Consider the following 17,366-nt stretch of genomic DNA (forward strand, 5'->3'; position numbering starts at 1 on the left):
GGTCTGATATTTTGATATGTATAAAATCCATACATTAAAAACTGGAACATTCTCTAATCTCTTTCTGAGGCTGCTATTCTGAAAATACCTTTTTATTATCAGGAGGTAACTTTTTTTTTTCCAAGTAGAACTGTAATTTTTAAGTTAGCAAGGTGTTTTTAAGACTTTTATAATAAAAGCTAGAGTGGGACGTGTTGCTCTAAGACTTGGCTTCATATAGGATGGTTTCTCTGTCTATTACGTCAATAGCATCATAACACTAGTACAATTATTCCTTATTACTTTGAAATAAAAATATTCCTTGATGAAAGAAAGTAATTGCACATTTCTCAGCAACTGTGTAATGCTCCTGTGCCATGAGACAAACCCAGGAAGATCAAGAAGTCATGTAATGGCAAACCCAAACTATATATGCACTTTGAAAAAGTTGCACGTTAGAGATGTTATTGCACTAATCCAGCAGGCTTGTAACTGCACACGCCTCTTTCTCTTTTAGTAGTGAGCAGCAGGGTCAAGTATAAATAGACTTTTTATTTTCCTCTGGTATCCTCCTCCAGATGGGCAGTGGATCCTGTTTCTGGATGTTTCTTCACAGTGTCACTGCACTGACAGATCGCCGATGGCTTCCGTGGTTCAACCTCTCAGCATTGTCTTTAGTCACTTTGCCACTGTCCTGCCCAGGAGTTGTTACTCTGCTGGGGTAATGGCCAGATAAAGGTTCTGCTGAAGGGTCTGTAGCAGTAGAGTCTTCCTCTGCCCACCTATTGAAGAAATAGTAGCCCTCTTCAAGTGTCAGTTTGCTGAGAGGATTCACTTCAGAGGCAGAAAGTCCCTGACTTTCTGTGTCCCCATGAGACACTGCTGCTGCTGGATGTAGAAACGGTGACACACATAAGTGGCTGATGTTTTGCTCAAGGTCATCATTAGATGCAGGTGATGCTACAGGAGCACCAGAAGGAGTTTGCTTTCTGGATCTCAATTTCTGGATTTCAAGATCCTGTTGCCCTCTGGGAAGCTTATCTAGTTGCTGTGCTTTCAGAATCAGAGTTGCTCCAAAGGTTCCTCGTAGAGTAAAAATAAAGAACCTGATGAAAGAGGAAGAGAATGGACTGTTTTACCAGGGGGTTCCTTCCTTAATCTGCATCACATAACAAAATCCAGTGGATAATTTTCCATCGTTCTAAAAGTAGCTGGTAGATACTTTATACCTGGTAGATGAAAGTTGACTCCTGAATCTTAATGCATGTAACTTACCTTGACCTGTACAGAGTCAACTACATGTATATAAATACTAAATAAATTATAATAGAACCATTTGATAGCTGAACAGTGCAAGACAGATACACAGAAGCTCACCAAGAAATGCAGTGTTTGAGGAGACTGAGATTATATTTATAATGCTAAAAAAGCCAAAGAAAGGATCTTAATTTGGTATGTAACATAAAACCAGAAATTAAAAAACTTCAGCTTGTGGATTTGCTCAGGAAAGTCTCCTACCCACTCTTTGCAGGACAGAGAACTTGTACAGCTGTCTGTTACATGCAGTAAAAGAGCACAATCCTCTCTCTCTGCATGTCATATCAGTTTTGTCTGAAAACAAGAATCTCTTTCAAAGCTTCTTTCTAGTAGGATTCAACTTTCACATACATGGTCTCAATATGCATTTTAAAACAAACATGGGGACTCTGAAATTGCCTTAATAAAGCTGCTGTCTTCACATCCTGCTGCTAAATGTATGCATAAATAAAAGATCAAAAGTCCAACAGGCTAGACCAAGTACAGAAAGGGCTTTAAAGGCAATGGATTTCCGAGGCTCATCTGCAGAAGTAGGAGTGGATGAGCACACATTTGGTGTGCCTGTGCTCAGCCTCTTCAGTCCTACAGCATCTCCAGTTTGGGACCCAGACAGTTGCTAGTTATGGTTGGGCAGCTGAGAGCACAACTACAGAAAGCCCGGGTCTGACTCACAGAGCTGTCCTCTGTCTTTGCCCTCAGGTACGCCTTTGTGTCTTCTGTGCAACTTGCAGGCAGACCAGACATGAGGACAGAAAAGGGGAGAACTTCCAACCTGGCATTCTATGAACTGTGTCTTCTGTCTCATGAACTGCTTTCACTTGCTCCTGCAAGTCCCACAGCCCTGCAGAGTATAAGACTCAATTACTGTGGTGTCTCTGCAGGGTTTCCTGGCAGCCCTCAGCCTGCCTTCCACAGCTGAAGAAGTATATCCAGCTCCTATGCTGGAATCCTCCAAGAAACCTCTTAGAAAGAAACCAGAATCTCAAGGATCCAGCTGGTTTCTGAAGGAGATAAGGAGCAGGCAGCGTGGTGAGATGAACCAACTGAAACTTAAAATTAAGTGCATTTTAGCGCAGGTTGGTTTCACCACTGCTGTGGTTTGCTGACCCAGCTAAGTCGTGGCAGAAACTGTGGGTTGGATATTCTGTGAACTGAGGGCTCTGTAGAAAAGAATCTGGGGTACCTACATGAAGAAACAGCAATTCTCCAACTCTGAAGGTAGCAAGAATCAAATCTGTAAGCTCAGTATCCTGCTGAGGCAGCAATGAGCTTGACCTTGCTGAATTCCCAAGCTGGAGATCCGAGTTCTCTAACCAGGTGTTTGGTGCAGCTCTCAGTAGAAAGCTCAGGGTCAAAAATGACATGGTGAATGAGGGCTGATAGGAAAACAAGTATCACACAGGAGCAAAAGAGACTGGAAAAGGATGCCCTGCCTAGAAGGCATGAGACCTTACTGAACTGTGCATTGTTTATCCTGACCTGAAGTTATATAATGTAACATGAAATCACAATAGCATCTCAACTCAAATGGGGAAATAATAATACTTTGAAGATGGATATTATGTAGCCTTAAAGGTTCCTTTTTAGACAAAGTTAGGGCTCAGATTCTAATGCCTTAAAGCATTTACAAAATCAGACACAAATATTTTCCTGATTCTTGCAATATCAGTGTGCTGCAGTGCCTCGTGACAATTAGGATGAGGTTACTAGCAGGATAGTAAAAAATCCCAATATTTTTCATTGTCCAAGCAGAAATAAAAATATTGTGGTGCAACTCAGACAAAGCATATCTGCTTAAAGAAAGATTAAGATATTAAGCATCAGAAGTAGTAAGGTTCCCATATACAGAAATGAGAACAAAATTGTCCTATTTTTCAAACCAGATTTTATCAACAACCTATCAAAATAATGATCCCTCTCCAAATATTATTCAGCCTCATTTAAAGATATCTTTAAGAGACCTGATTTGTTGCACAGGGTAAAACTAAGATTCTGGATGCAGAAAAATAATTTATATAGAAATATGTTCTTAAATTTGGGTTAATAATGGAAGGAAATATATATAATATATATAATAACTAAGGAAACAGAATGTATTTTGTAACTCTCAAAGCATACAGGGATATTTCAAAAACTTGCTTTCTAGTCTTGACCAGCTCTACAATATTGTGTTTATAATAGTGAACAATTACGTAGCAGATTTGTACCAGTAATCTTTGAAGCACTCCAGAAAGGTCAGCTTTCCTAATGGGAAAACAAAATCAGTAGAGATATAGTGACTTATCAGGGCTTATACATCTGAATAAATTAATGCTTCATAAACCAAAAAGTTGAACCCAGGCATCTGACTTCCAGACTGACCACCTGTCCCTGTGCAACACCGTGGCTGACATGTCTCGTATCTGGAACACCTGTCATATGAGGAAAGGCTGAGAGACCTGGGGCTGTTTAGTCTAGAGAAGAGAAGACTCAGAAGGGATCTTATTAATGTATATAAAGATCTGACAGGTGGGTGTCAAGAAGGAGGGGCCAATCTCTTTCCAGTGGTGCCCTGTAATAGGATGAGGGGAAAGGGCATCAAGCTACAACACAGGAAGTTCCACCTCAACATGAAGAAAACCTTTACTGTGAGGGTTACAGAGCACTGGAACAGGCTGCCCAGAGAGCTTGTGGAGTCTCCTTCTCTGGAGACTTTCAGGACCTGTTTGGACATTCCTGTGTGACCTGCCCTAGGTGTTCCTGCTGCAGCAAGGTAGTTGAACTTGATCTTCAGAGGTCCCTTCCCACCCCTATGATTCTATATGCATCATTATTTTTATTCCACTTAAATGCCTACAAATCCACAAAATGCAATCTGCGAGGACAACAGTGCATCATTCCAACCTTGGCAAGAGCGCGATGACTGGGGTAATGAGGCAGAGTAAGTAGAAGGTGGGGTCTGACAGCTGCTTCTCCATGACCCAGTAGGGGTTGGTGGGAGGGTTGCAGACCACACAGGTGGCATTGTAGATCAAGGAGAAGACGAGGTAAAACACCACACTGCCAATCATTGTGATCCAGTGGAACAGGGTCTGTAAGCAGAATTGCACAAGATGACAGTGATGCTTGTGAGACTCTGACTCGAGGTGTAAGGCAGGGGGTACAGAGAAGGGTTAGAAAGAACATGTCCAATACAGCCATGCTACTGGAAAGTGCAGCAGGAGAAATACCTGGAAATCAACTCACAAAGCAACAGTGACACTGAATACCATTTTTTAAGAAACATGTCCTCATATGATGAGTACAAATCGTTCTGTCCAAAGGCACAACAGAAGCAAATTCTGTCATTGTGCACATTGAGGTGTTTTCCTGAAGTTAATTATCAATTCTGGCACATCGTGAAATCTCAGTGCCCCTGCTACGCACTTTCTGTGATGCAGAATCAAGGGAAATGACTCTGAAAGACAATGCCATGTGTACACAGTATGCTGTGTTCAGGAAAGAAAAATAGTCATGAGACTAGGACAGGTCAAACACATACCCAAGTTTTCATTTCCAGAGCCTGGTGCAAGAGAATGGTCAGGAGGGAGATGGTATTGATGGGGTTCCCAAAGGAAAACACATCTATGTCAGAGTCCTTGTATGTCTAGAAAACAGGCAGACAGACTGTGATGAATCTTGACTATTCAGAAGTGATTTTTTCTATTTTTTAAGGCGGGTAAGAAAATGAGGGAATTAATGACCATGCTACTTACCAAATAGGGGACAAAGAAGCAAATTAAGCTTTGATAGAAGGCATCCACCATTGTAATAATAAAAGTTGACAGCTTGTATATCTGCAGGAGTTTATAGATAACAGTCATTATGATGGGACATATATTCCTAGGCTGTCCGGCAGACAGAATTGCTGTTTTCCTACTATTCAGTCTCCTGGTTATAGCTAACTGGTATGTCTTCATGAGCAAATGCCTCTTGAACAGCTGATTTAGACAAAAGGCTTATCTCTGAACAGGCATTTTTCACTTTTATAACTAAAGACAGACTTTAGGAAGTTTAGATAGTCAACCAAGGGTCTTAAAAACTGAGCCTCCCATCCCACGCCAAAGGACTCATTCCTCAAATACTTTTTCAAACAGAGCTCCTCCAAAGAGTGAAGGAATTAGTAGAAAATCCTTCCTGTTATGGTTCCTTCCATTGAAACGTCTACCTTGTGCCATTTTAATTTGACTACTTGTCACATTTGAACTTATCTAGTGACCTGTGGGGCCACAGCTCCCATGAAGTGGGATGCGTTGTTGGAGTGACAGAAGGCTGGACTCCTGTTGTTTCTTTCAATGCAGACAAAATTCCTAAGCAACAACAATGACCTCTTCAAAATGGTAAAGAACGTGTATTTTGCATGTACATGAGGTCAAAGAGCTCCTAATGAAAGGGGCCTACAGAAAGTCCTCACATTCTGCACTCCCTTACCCAGATTTTTCAAAATGTCACTAAAAGAAGTAAATAAACAATGTATGCCTGGACCAGCCTAGACACTGAACCCTGACAAAATCCTGTGTGTATGAACAGGTGTATTCCTGAGAGCAGAAAAAAATGTCAGGTTGCTTATTGATTTAAGAGTTTGCATTTTCTTTTTGCCTTCATTTTTGAATTCACTTTTTGCTGTCATCTTTACAATATTTTCTTCTTCAGTAGGTTAAGACTGTACCACCAAATCTGAGCAGAGTTTAATCATGTACCAGTTAAAGTATTTTACCCTCAGTCATTTGCCATCCTGTTATATCTGTATCTCTGTATGGCTTAACTGAGAAATTTTCTATATATTTGGCATGTCCATACACACATTTGGTTCATCATCAGCTCTTCAGATCAGAAACACCAAACACAGGGCTGATTCGCTAGCCCATCACTTTACTGATTATAGTGCAGCATGCTGGAACCTAGCTGGATCACTCCATATATTTAATGGCAGAAGAAAGCTTCCCATGTACATCTTTCACCTATGACCAAGCACCCAGCCTCACTTTCAGGAAGCAAATTGAAATATATATTCCTTACTGGTTTTTCTGACAGCTACAAGTACATCTTACTTTAATGGACATCAGTAAAGTTGAAACTATAAATGGATCATTTGGCTCCAAGTAACCCAGAAACTCTTATCTTCTTCCTCACAAACCAAAAAACCCTGTGGCCCTTTGGCTTATCAAGCACTTATTTCAGCCATCAAGACATACCTCTGAATTTTGTCCATTCTTGTACAACTCAGGTAAACCTAGAAGTGTTTCTGCAGAAACATCTCTATCCAGGATGCCAAAGAGAAGAGGGGGTACGGAGGTGAAGAAGAGATTGAAAAAAATCATCTGCCAGTAATCTATCATTGTGCTGCCTGAGAACCCACAGAAGAACTGGTACCAGAAGAGCAGGTTGACATAGCTCTGTGAAGATGCAAATGCAAACACAACATCTTGTTAGAAGCTGAACTTTGGCTCCCCGCATTCCTACACGTGATGTATAGAAGCACATCACTCATCCTGATGTGATTTCATTTCTCTTTACATGGTGGGAGTCAAGAAGTTGCAGATTTCCTGTGGCCTCTCCTTTACATCCTCTTCCTTCCCTCTCACTGTTCTCTTTTACAGCTGATCTGGACCCTTTAGTTTGCAATGCCTAGATGGTCTGTGTCTCTCATACGTCCATCTACAAGGTTTTACAGTGTTTTTCAGCAGTCTCCCAAGAAGACGTTATTTTGGTTCAAGGCACTGTCAGTAGACAGCTCTGCACTTTATTCCATAAAGCAATATATCTTTAGGGACTACTTCACACCCATCTACTGTGATACATCTCTTTAAAAGCCTTTAGATTTCTTTAAGAAAATACTAGAGAATGATTAAGTAAACTGTTCACAGCTCTAAGCACCAGATTTTTTTTTTTTTTACAAACTGGTTATCCGTGTGGAATCAAAGGCCTCCCGCTCCCTAATGGAACTGGGGAGATAATAGAACAACCACATCCCAGTCTGGAGAGCTATTTCACCTTGCAAATAAATAGCCTTTGAACTCTGAAAGGGTGCCCAATCAAGGGAAAAAAAGTTTCCATTTCCACTACAAATTTTAACACTGACAAGAAGTAATCGTTATTCAAAATCATGTTTAAAAAAACCACCAGATACTTTGAATTCTAATATCCTTTCATGCTCACAGTGTATTTCATGTCAAATGAACTTGTTTGCACAGTCTTGTAGAAACTGTATTACTATCAGCTTTTTCCACTCTACATTATTCTTCAATGCACAGCTCATTTGCATATACATTAAATTTTTAATAAAAATGCCAGATATGACTGCATCATTACTTGCAAAGTACTACCAAATTAAATGCAAAAATTCAGAAGTTTCACAGGCAGCCACTTATTAGTGAAGAGTCATCTTATACGTTCCAGCACTACTCATCTGCTCTTGCTTACATAAATTTTACTGGGAGGCTCATGGGTATTATTAATAAAGTTTCTTGAACCACCATATAGAAGTTACAAAGCCTTGAATCCTTTTTCCTTCTGGAATAATGCTGTTTCAAGATAAATTTAGAGCCCTTATAGCCCCAAGGCTTCATGCAGCCCATTATTAAGAAAGAGGCAGCACACTACATGCCTGCAAAGTGAAGAAACAGGAACTGTAGCTTCATAAAAAGAGTATAACTACAAAACCAAATCCAATTCCCTCCCCAGCCATGGACTTAACCTTTCCTAGGATGAGAACTTCCAGAATTTTAACAAGCTTACCACATTTTTGTAGAAAAAATAAATCACCATCTTAGCCAGGCGAGCATAACACCAGTGTCCATGGACAAGAAGCAGTTTTTTGAGATGCTTAAATCGGGATATTGCGAAGTCACTTGCCATCACAGCCTTTGGAAAAAAGAATAGAAGTTAGTTTACAATTCACCTTTTTCCCACCCGATATGATGACTTTTTAAGGTGGACACTGAAATTATCTCCTTCTATTGGATATTGTAAGAAAAAAAACCCACTTGAGGAGATAGTTGGAACTTTCTATCACTTCAGAACTCTCCATCCTAGGAGAATGAGGAAGAGGGGTGTATGGGAAAGAATTAGGGGCAAAACCCACTGAACTAAAATCAATAAAATCTGAAAATGTTATAGCAGAGATGGTCCAGAAACCAGATGCTAACCTAACACTGGATGGGCATCTGCTAATTTTCCAGTCTTCTGAGCAAACACACATTTCTCCAGGCGTGCTAATTGTTGGCTCAAAACACTCTTTTTTTGGATGGACCCTATTTATGAACTGCATATTAATTAACAACAGTGATGATGCCAACTTGCATCTCTAAGATGACACTCAAGAGTACAGAGTTGCTATGAAACTTATTAAGCAGCAGGGGATTATGTGACAAAAGAAGAAATGAAATAAATGGGATACCTGCATGCCTTCTTGTCCAGATATTCCAATTCCAACATCTGCTGCCTGAATCATACTTACATCGTTTGCACCATCACCTAGAATGGAATGGCAGGATGGAACAATAAGGGTGCAAGAAAGGGTGCTTAATACAAAGTGCCTATATCAGAACAAAAAAACCCCAGCACTCACCTGTGCTGATAAAGGCTATTCTGCTCTATCATGCATCTTAATTAGGGTAACTGATATTCAGCATCAAGCAATCATGACCTCTAGGCTCTGATGTTGGTTGGAACATTCTCCTTGCCCAGAGACAGGGATACTTCAGGACTAAGTCTGACATTTGGACTGGCTGGGTGGTGGCATGGACATCCTGACACCATCTACATCTATTTACATTGTTTTGTGTGGTTCTGCTTGGTGAACTCCAGATGCTCAGCAACATGCTCTGCAGCACCCCACTACACTGAATTCTCCAAATTATAAGAAAAAATTTGATTGCACTTGACAATGTAACAAGCTAATTTCAGGAGTTGTTCTGCTGCAAGTTCAACTTGCAGCAATACATTAAATACATAATCAGGTGGAAGCAACAGCCATGGCTGTTCCCTGCAACAGGGAGATTTTAAATTAAGCTAGCTGGTAAAGCAAACTAAATGAAGCAGAGGGCTGAAAGCTTGTGCTTTGAACTTTAAGGCAAAGAAAGAAATTTTAAAATACATCAGATTTACTCTTTTCTGTTTGGCCCACAGAGATGTATTTTTAAATTTTAAAGTAACAAAAATCAATTCTGCAAGGATTTTTAGTGCGATAACGTATCAAAAGGAGAGCAGGAAACTCAAAGCATTATTGGGATGTAAAAAGCAAAGGAGTCAGTGCTTAATCTCATTCTGGGGATAACACTGTTTCCACAAGCTGGGAAAATGTGGTAGGAAAAGAGAGGGCCCAAAGAGAGGGCCTACTTGAGGGAATGTGTACACAATGTTTGTGTCGCTGTGCATGGATGGGACTGCTGGCAGAGTCTGACTTTGTAGTGCCTTCATCTTGTGTAAATGGGGGCCAGATTTGCTCTCTGAGAGCTGAAGAAGGACTTTTGTATGAATGTTGATCAGGAAAGACCATTCAGTGCTATTTCCTCCCTGTATCTATCCGAAAGAAACAAGAAACAGTTCATACAACACATTCCATACTTTTCCATAGCTCATCAGGAAAGAACCTGCTTCCCCCTTTCTCTGATGAGATTCAGAGTGGAGGTACCTATTGACAGGGTCATCACTTGAAGCTGCCTGCGGACAAGCTTGACCACCATGCTCTTCTGGAGAGGGGTGGAACAGCAGCAGAGCACGGAGCGGCAGTGCTTGGTCAGCGCCAGGAACTTCTCCTCCAGGCCCCCCTGGAAGATGATGTTCAGTGTCCGTCCGTCAATCACCAGCCCGAACTCAGAACTGGGGGCCTCAGAGGCTGAGAAACATGTTGGGATGATGCCAAAAAGTCTCCTAGGTGGTTGTTCAACCTCAGAATTCTTCCTCACCTCTTCCAAGGTTAAATTCAGGAGAGATTCACAAGTTTCCTGTGAGAAAACAGAAGTGGTTCTAGCAATAGTTATCTCCATCTCCCTTTACAGCACAGCACCTTACAAAGCTTATGTCTGTATAATCATGCCAGTAGGTTTAAGCCTATCAGATAAACATTAGGGGAAACTGACTGAGAAATGCACTGATTCATCAGACTCTAGATTATTTCAATGATGTCATCAAATCCTTCAGTGAAAACACTGCACATCTTATCAGCTGCTTGATAGCAATAAGAGATTGTTGTAAAAGAAAAGAATCTTCACATCAGGAAGACATATTTGTATTTGCAGTTCTGAGAGTACAAAAAAAAATATTTTTTTTAAAGGAGATTAAAAAAATAATTTATTTTTTATCTGGATGATGTGAGATGTTGCAGCATGTGCTTCCCTCAGAAATAAACTGCAGCAGAGAAACAACAGGTTCAGATTTTCAGAAATAGTAACTTTGACAGTTTTTTCTAGGTCTTTTCTAGGTCACTAATCAGGTGTGTGTCACCTGGACAGAAATAAAGCTTCATATTGCCCAGCACTGTGCCTCAAACACCAACGTCTTTCCCTCATGAAACTTACCTCCTTTTGGACCAAAGTTCCCTTTCAGTTGCAAGCAACTGGAATTTACTTAGTATCAAATACAAACAGATTATAGAGGAGCACTTGTATCTTTTCCATAGAGATCTAAATTGGTTCACCACTAACAGTGAAAACCCAGCATGATCTGAAAGTTATTTTGCTGCCTCTTAGCACTAAAAGTCCTCCTTCAGTGGCATGGCACTGAATACCTGAAGAGCTAATCACTCCCTTTTCTGTCAGCTTTATTGAGTAATGATTCAGTTCCAAAATGTTATTTTCACTTTATGTTGCATAAGGTACATGTGTAGGATGTTTGCAAGATTTAAATTACACTTAAGTGGGAGGTTCTGCAATCAAATGTACCTCTGACATCTAATAAAAAGCTGCATACAGCCTGCACACCGAAAACCTCTAAAAAATATTGAAGCAGCATCACCTTTCTGAGAACCAACCAAAAATTGTAGTGGGAATTCCTGGTTTGGCTTGGCTCTTTAAATAAATCTCCCAAACAACTTACTTGTGTTGCTTAATCCCTGGAAGATATTTAATTTCCAGTGTTTGAATAAGCAGCTGGGTTTAGGGGTGGGAAGAGAGTCCCTTCCCACTGAAGTCAGTTTAAGGGCTAACTTTGACAAAGTTAATAGGTCACTGTGAAAGCAGAAGCACTTTGTATGTAATGTTTGTTTTCCCCCTCTGCTGCCTCTGGGAGACATTTTCAGAACCTGGGTCCTCCGGCCTCAATTTGAAAGGGAGGGAGCTAAATCCTTTTGTGGAGCAGCTTCCACTGGGCCACCCGTATTCACACAAGCATCTGTAAGTGTGCAGTCGCATCTGAGCCTAGGTCAAGGGCCATCTAGGGTGCTACAGGTAAATGCACATGCCTATGTCTATGTAGCTAGAGCAGTCCTGCCTGCAGCATCACTCCTCTAACAGAAACCATCTTCTAATTTCCATCCTAAATATACTCATTCTGCCTTCCGTTAAAGCAGATATGTGTATCAAATGAAATTACACATTGAAGCAAGGAATGCATTCCGTGCCAAATTCCGTATCGTTTTCACATGTTTCCCTATTTCTGTGACACTAAAAGAGAGAGACATTTGCATAGGATTTTATTCTTGTTTGGAAAGCTACTAACTGCAGGCAAAAGCAGTTAGAAAGTAGGCCATCTAGCTGCTCTGTACAATTGCCTATCACAAGAAAACCAGTCAGTATTTTAACTGTATGTAATTAATCCTCACAACAGCTTTACAGAGAAAAGCAAGCTTGTACTGGTAACCGCTCTGCTGTGGGGAGATGAACTGAGGCAACCAAAACAAGTGACTTGCCTAGTTGCAGAAAGAAGCCCTGCATTCCCTCCTCAGCATCCTGTCTACCAATGGAAAGGTTTCTCTCGTAACTACTGCTACAGCTGAGCATGGGCCAAAGGTGCTCACTGCATCTAAGGACAGAGCTGCACACTGGGAAAAGGGCAGTGGCTGCTGCCTGGGGCACCTCTAGGTGCAAAAGGGAAAAAAAAGAAGAGAGTGGCACGTGTACTTTGCAACAAAATAAAGGAGCGTGGCACAGCTGACATTTTGGACCCTGTTTTGGGGCTTTAGAAATGATCAGGGCTCACTTCTCCTGAGCAAATGGGTCTGGTTTAGCCATAATGCCTGAACTCACTCTCCCCTAAACCCATCCACAAAGCCATCTGTCCCACCAGGATGCCTGAAGGGATGGACACCAGGCTGTGCATGGCAGTGGCCATCCTGCTTTCTGAGAGCAAGGCATGGTTTTCATGCTTACGTTGCTTCACAATCTGCAAAAACCAAGGCTGCTGTTCTAAAGCCTCTCATGCCTTAGTGGCATCTATCACCTCCAAATGTTAGGACTCTATTTTCTCACTTCCATTCAGACGGTTTCAGGAACAGTCATAGATGGCACCACAGACTGTTCACTGTGTTTTTGTGAGTCACAGGAGCTGACAGACGTGCCCTTGAAATGATTATCCTCGCTTTGGAGTATGTTTGCACTGCCTACTGCCTGACCTTCTCATTGCCTGTGGAAGTTTAGGGAATATCTGTGCACATCAGCAGCTACATGTGCCACCAGGAAATGTCAAGAAAGTGACTGTCTTCTTAACTGGTCCACAAGAACTGTATTTAGATTTCCAAGAAGGTGAAATGCTGCTTACACAAAAAGATACTGGATGAAAGTGTTCACTAATAAATTTCTGATGAAGCCTAATCCTGTCAGGCCTTAGGCTTTCTAGAAAGCTCTGAATGTAATGAAATCTACACCTGCATACTTTTTATACACCAAATCATACGTACTTTCCAAATGTCTTCCTAGAGATGTCACCTGGGATTAAAATATCATTGCAGTTGAAGTTTCCATTGCAAGGCGAAAAGCCAGATATCAGTATTATTAAGGAATCAGGCACTTAAACTGTACATTACCTTCTTGCTAAAGCTTACTATTCAGGTAACTTTTTAAAAAAATGTATTTTCATTTGGAAAAATTATTGTACATTGATTGATTCGAACTCTGCATAACAGCCTCACATTCCAATTCATCCTGTTACATGTGGTCTGGAGAGGTTCTGGCCTGATGCTGCTATGTGGGTTTTTGGTTTCCTTGTGTTGAAGGTAGCTTAAAGCAAAACAGTGCCAAGCTGCAGGACACGAAGAAAAGGAAAGAGCAAATTCTGTGGATCTCTCTGTACTCACCTTATTTTCAGTGTTAATGGTGAAAACTGTGTCTCTCTGCTTCAGCAGTTTACAGGAATAGGCAATGTTAACTGCAGTTTCCTGTTTGTCTCCTGTCAACACCCAGATTTGTATCCCAGCTTCTCGCAGAGCTGCAATAGTGTCAGGCACTCCATCCTGCAGCCGATCTTCAATCCCTGTTGCTCCTGAGCAAACAGAAAAAGAAGTAGCAATCTAGTTTTCTTTCATTTAGAAATCATGTTGTTACTTGCGTTTTTAAGAAAAGGTCTTTAACTTCCAACTGTGATCCTGAATTTATCAAGAGCTGATCCAAGGTAGTGTCCAGCAAACAAACACCCAGGCACAAGATCTGCATTTGGATTAAGAGCTGAATGTCTCAGCAATCATGTTCTAGCTCTTCATTTTACTCTTTGCTAGAACAATGCATTTCATTCCTTCGTAATAATCCAAAATGACAATGTACTGGCAGAGGAATTACAACATATGCACATTCAAAACACTGCATTAAGTCCCATCAAAGCAACCAGAAAAGATGAACTTTGACTATTTAAATGAATGTTATCACTACTGTCAAGTTAGATGCTTCACCCTTCAAAGGGAGAAAAACAGTACAGTAAGTTTTCTTTTTAAAAATGCACAAATTTAGAAGAGATGCCAACACTCATCCTGATGGTAAATCACTATCTGAATGTTACAATGCTCCTTTTCTTATCTCTTCCACTAGGGGTCAGTTTGAAGATGCTGTAACTGTGATATGTTAAAGATAGGTATTGATTTGAGCTAAAAGAACACTTTTTGTGAAATTAAGTATGAAAGCACACAGAGCCCTAAGAGTTGGCAAAGGTAACAGATTCTGACAAGATCTACATTACTTCTCATGTGGTTCTGCTTATGGCATTTACTGTTATTACTCTAATTTTTTAAATCACTGCAGAGATTATGGGAAGCCATTATGCTAATAGCTTGCAATCACAGAAATTCAGGATAATGAAATATGGGCACAGATTGTATTCACAGAATGATGAGACAGAGACAACACTGAAAATCAAAGTCTTAAAGAACAAAATGTTTGGAAACAACAAGAAGAGAAATCACTGAAGTGCTCTGCAATTTAACAGAATAATGTTAAATAAGATGGTGATGGATGATACACAAGTGCCAATGAATGTAAGTTTTAACATGAAATATGCTTTTACAAAGTGCAGAAAGCAAACATGACAATGCAACAACAGCAGGAACTTGGAGAAATGCTTAGGTGGAGAGCAATTTAAGATACCTTTTTTAACAATATAGTTTAATTACCAAAATTGCCTTGAATTTGTGCTCAAAAGTGAAGTTAATTTACAATTTTTGTAGGTTTATCTAAGGACACAAACACACAATTGCTTGTTTACTGTGTCATCTGAGCCACAGTAACAGCTGATGTTCATGTTCTTTGCTCCTGGCACATGATAGTTTCCGTACACTTTTTGCTGCTCAAAATGCACAAGAACTTGTTTAGACGCTGTCATTGGACTGTATACCCTAGCCCTGAGATTTCCAAATCTCAGAGGAAGGCTTTTTGATATAAATTAGTATAAGCTGTTGCCTGTCTGATTGCCAAGAATATCACAGGAGAGCAAGTGATACTTCACGCAATGACAATTCTTATTTTTAGCTACCCAGCAAGGTGAGTTTGGTCTCCAGATGCTGTGCTGTCTCCATTAACAGCTCATCTCTGTTGTCAATTGCAGTTTCTGCCTCCCGACGAAAATTGGCCCATTTTTGAAAGTCATCTTCATTCAAGACCTGCATAACACAATTTAAACAGAGCTCATTGGAAATTTAAATAAGAGAAGAACGCCAACATTCAGGATCACAGAGACTTAACTCATATCCAAGCTGGTAAACTACTGTGTTGCCTTTAAAATAACACAAACTTGAATTAGCAAGAACTACTAGAAATAGCAGTAACAAGAAAAAGAAGACCTTCCTTGTATAGTGGCCTACAGCTAAAACTTAAAAACATGACCCAGAGAAAGTCTTGATCAGGTAGCCTTTAGAGTTGGGACTCTGAAATGGAACACACAGTTCCTGTAGGCTGCTCTACATTTCTCCAGAGCTTGAATATGACCTGTTGGTTGCACATAGACAAATTCTGTATTAAAGCACCAGGCTAAGATGTACTAACCCAGGCTGAGGTCAGGATTTTTAAAAGCTAAATGCCAAGGAAAACAGAAAAAGCTTGGGCTCCTCTGCAGGCTTTTTGTTTCTTGCTTGGAATCACTGTAGAGAAGGTCAATCAGAGTTACCGTAAGAGACACACAAATGAGTGTTTTGAGACTGACCAAAATTCCATCATCTGCTCAGACCAAGGATACAGAAGAAAAAGAGACTGCAGAGCAATCAAATAGAATGACAGAAAGATGGGCTGTATCTGGCTTGTTTTCTGAAGCAGAAAGAATTATAAACTTTACATTTGATGAATAAATCTATTTATATGTACAGAGCAAAGCTGTAAACAATATTAAGCTAATGTCCTCTTACCTTCTTAGCTATGCACAGAGTTCGTAGGCCATCATGGGCATAATAGTCCAGATGCTTCTGTGTTTTTTCTTTTATTCTTCTCATTCTCTTTGCACTCATGTCAGCTGTGAAATACAAAGAAGAGAGTCTGTATTTTAAGCACAGATAATTTAAAACATAGTGGCCTAAGATTCAAAAAGAGTGGACATTACAGAAAATTGGATTTCAGTATAACAGCAATTCCTTAAAAGCTTCAAAGTGTTGGCTTTACATAAGTTAAAGCTTGCTGAAGATCCTTGTTTCCTTTAAGATAACATTACTTGTGGGTTTGTTTGTTTGCTAGAGTTGCAGCACTCTTGCTGACAAGCTAAAATACAGTGGTCAGACCCTTATGACAGTATTAATGCAGAGTACACAATCCACATGGGTTAGCGCTGCCAGTGAATTTTAATGAGCCAGTTCCGTATTCTGAGCACTACTCAGGTTAAATAAATACCTCAGTTCTGATCTGCAAGGGTAACACTTGAGAAAGCTTATTATTTTTTTATACTTCTAATGTCTACATAGACTATTTCTTGTAGATAAAAATTGCTGCAAACTTCTTCTTTATAGGACACAGAACAGAAAGAGCTGATTGGCTGATTACCTTCAGCAGAGTCTTCCAGCAAGTCCATTATAACGGAGTCAGCTCCTTTTGTGTAGACAACAATCTCATTGGTTAGAGGGTGTCTCACCACTACAGACATCCTTTTCCTTACTGAGTCAAAGCCCAAAGTGTAGAGAATATCAAAAGTCAGGAGTGTGCCTTGTGGCAACCGTACAGTCACCTGCTCAGGAGTTCGGGACACTAAGGTAAAGCTATATGCCTGGGCAGCATAGACAAGCGCTGCCTCATCTGGGCTCTCAGCCTCATAACACAAGTCTGTTGGCAAGGAACTGTCAGTCATGGATTTAAAAACCTCATCCAAGGAAGCACTACCAATATCTGTGCTGCTCTGGCCCTGGAGCCCATCACCTCTGCCCCTGGCGCCGCAGTTGTCATTGTCACAGCAACCCAAGGCAGCAAGGTGCTCCTGGGTGCTCTGTGCACTGAAACTAGCACCCAGGTCTGAACCAGAGTGACATGATGAGAAAGACTGACTAAGGCTTGCTAATTTTAGCCGCTGAAATATCTGATGAATCTTCTCCAGGGTGATTCCTGAAGGTTTGATTGGTGGTGGGACTGTGATCTAGAAATAGGAGAAAATCCATAGTTAAAAATAAATGAATGCGAACTACAAGACACTTTTCAAAACCTCAATATATTTTTCTGTAT

The 17,366-nt window shown here is 40.5% G+C and overlaps 1 protein-coding gene across 1 annotated transcript in view; it reads right to left on the bottom strand.

Moving 5' to 3' along the window:
• Positions 1 to 589: 589 nt before the first annotated feature.
• ATP10B (ATPase phospholipid transporting 10B (putative)) overlaps positions 590 to 17,366 on the bottom strand; it is a 49,186-nt gene continuing 32,409 nt past the window's right edge. The window contains exons 11-22 of the mRNA XM_051631563.1: positions 16,698 to 17,280; positions 16,073 to 16,176; positions 15,208 to 15,334; positions 13,547 to 13,731; positions 9,950 to 10,262; positions 8,714 to 8,790; positions 8,053 to 8,178; positions 6,510 to 6,710; positions 5,031 to 5,111; positions 4,817 to 4,921; positions 4,180 to 4,367; positions 590 to 1,085 (exon numbers count right to left, since the gene is read on the bottom strand). Coding sequence (XP_051487523.1) covers positions 590 to 1,085; positions 4,180 to 4,367; positions 4,817 to 4,921; positions 5,031 to 5,111; positions 6,510 to 6,710; positions 8,053 to 8,178; positions 8,714 to 8,790; positions 9,950 to 10,262; positions 13,547 to 13,731; positions 15,208 to 15,334; positions 16,073 to 16,176; positions 16,698 to 17,280 — 2,586 coding nt within the window. The remainder of the gene's footprint in view (positions 1,086 to 4,179; positions 4,368 to 4,816; positions 4,922 to 5,030; positions 5,112 to 6,509; positions 6,711 to 8,052; positions 8,179 to 8,713; positions 8,791 to 9,949; positions 10,263 to 13,546; positions 13,732 to 15,207; positions 15,335 to 16,072; positions 16,177 to 16,697; positions 17,281 to 17,366) is intronic.

The sequence above is a fragment of the Apus apus genome, chromosome 13 (assembly GCF_020740795.1).
Source record: "Apus apus isolate bApuApu2 chromosome 13, bApuApu2.pri.cur, whole genome shotgun sequence".
NCBI classification, from domain to species: domain Eukaryota; kingdom Metazoa; phylum Chordata; class Aves; order Apodiformes; family Apodidae; genus Apus; species Apus apus.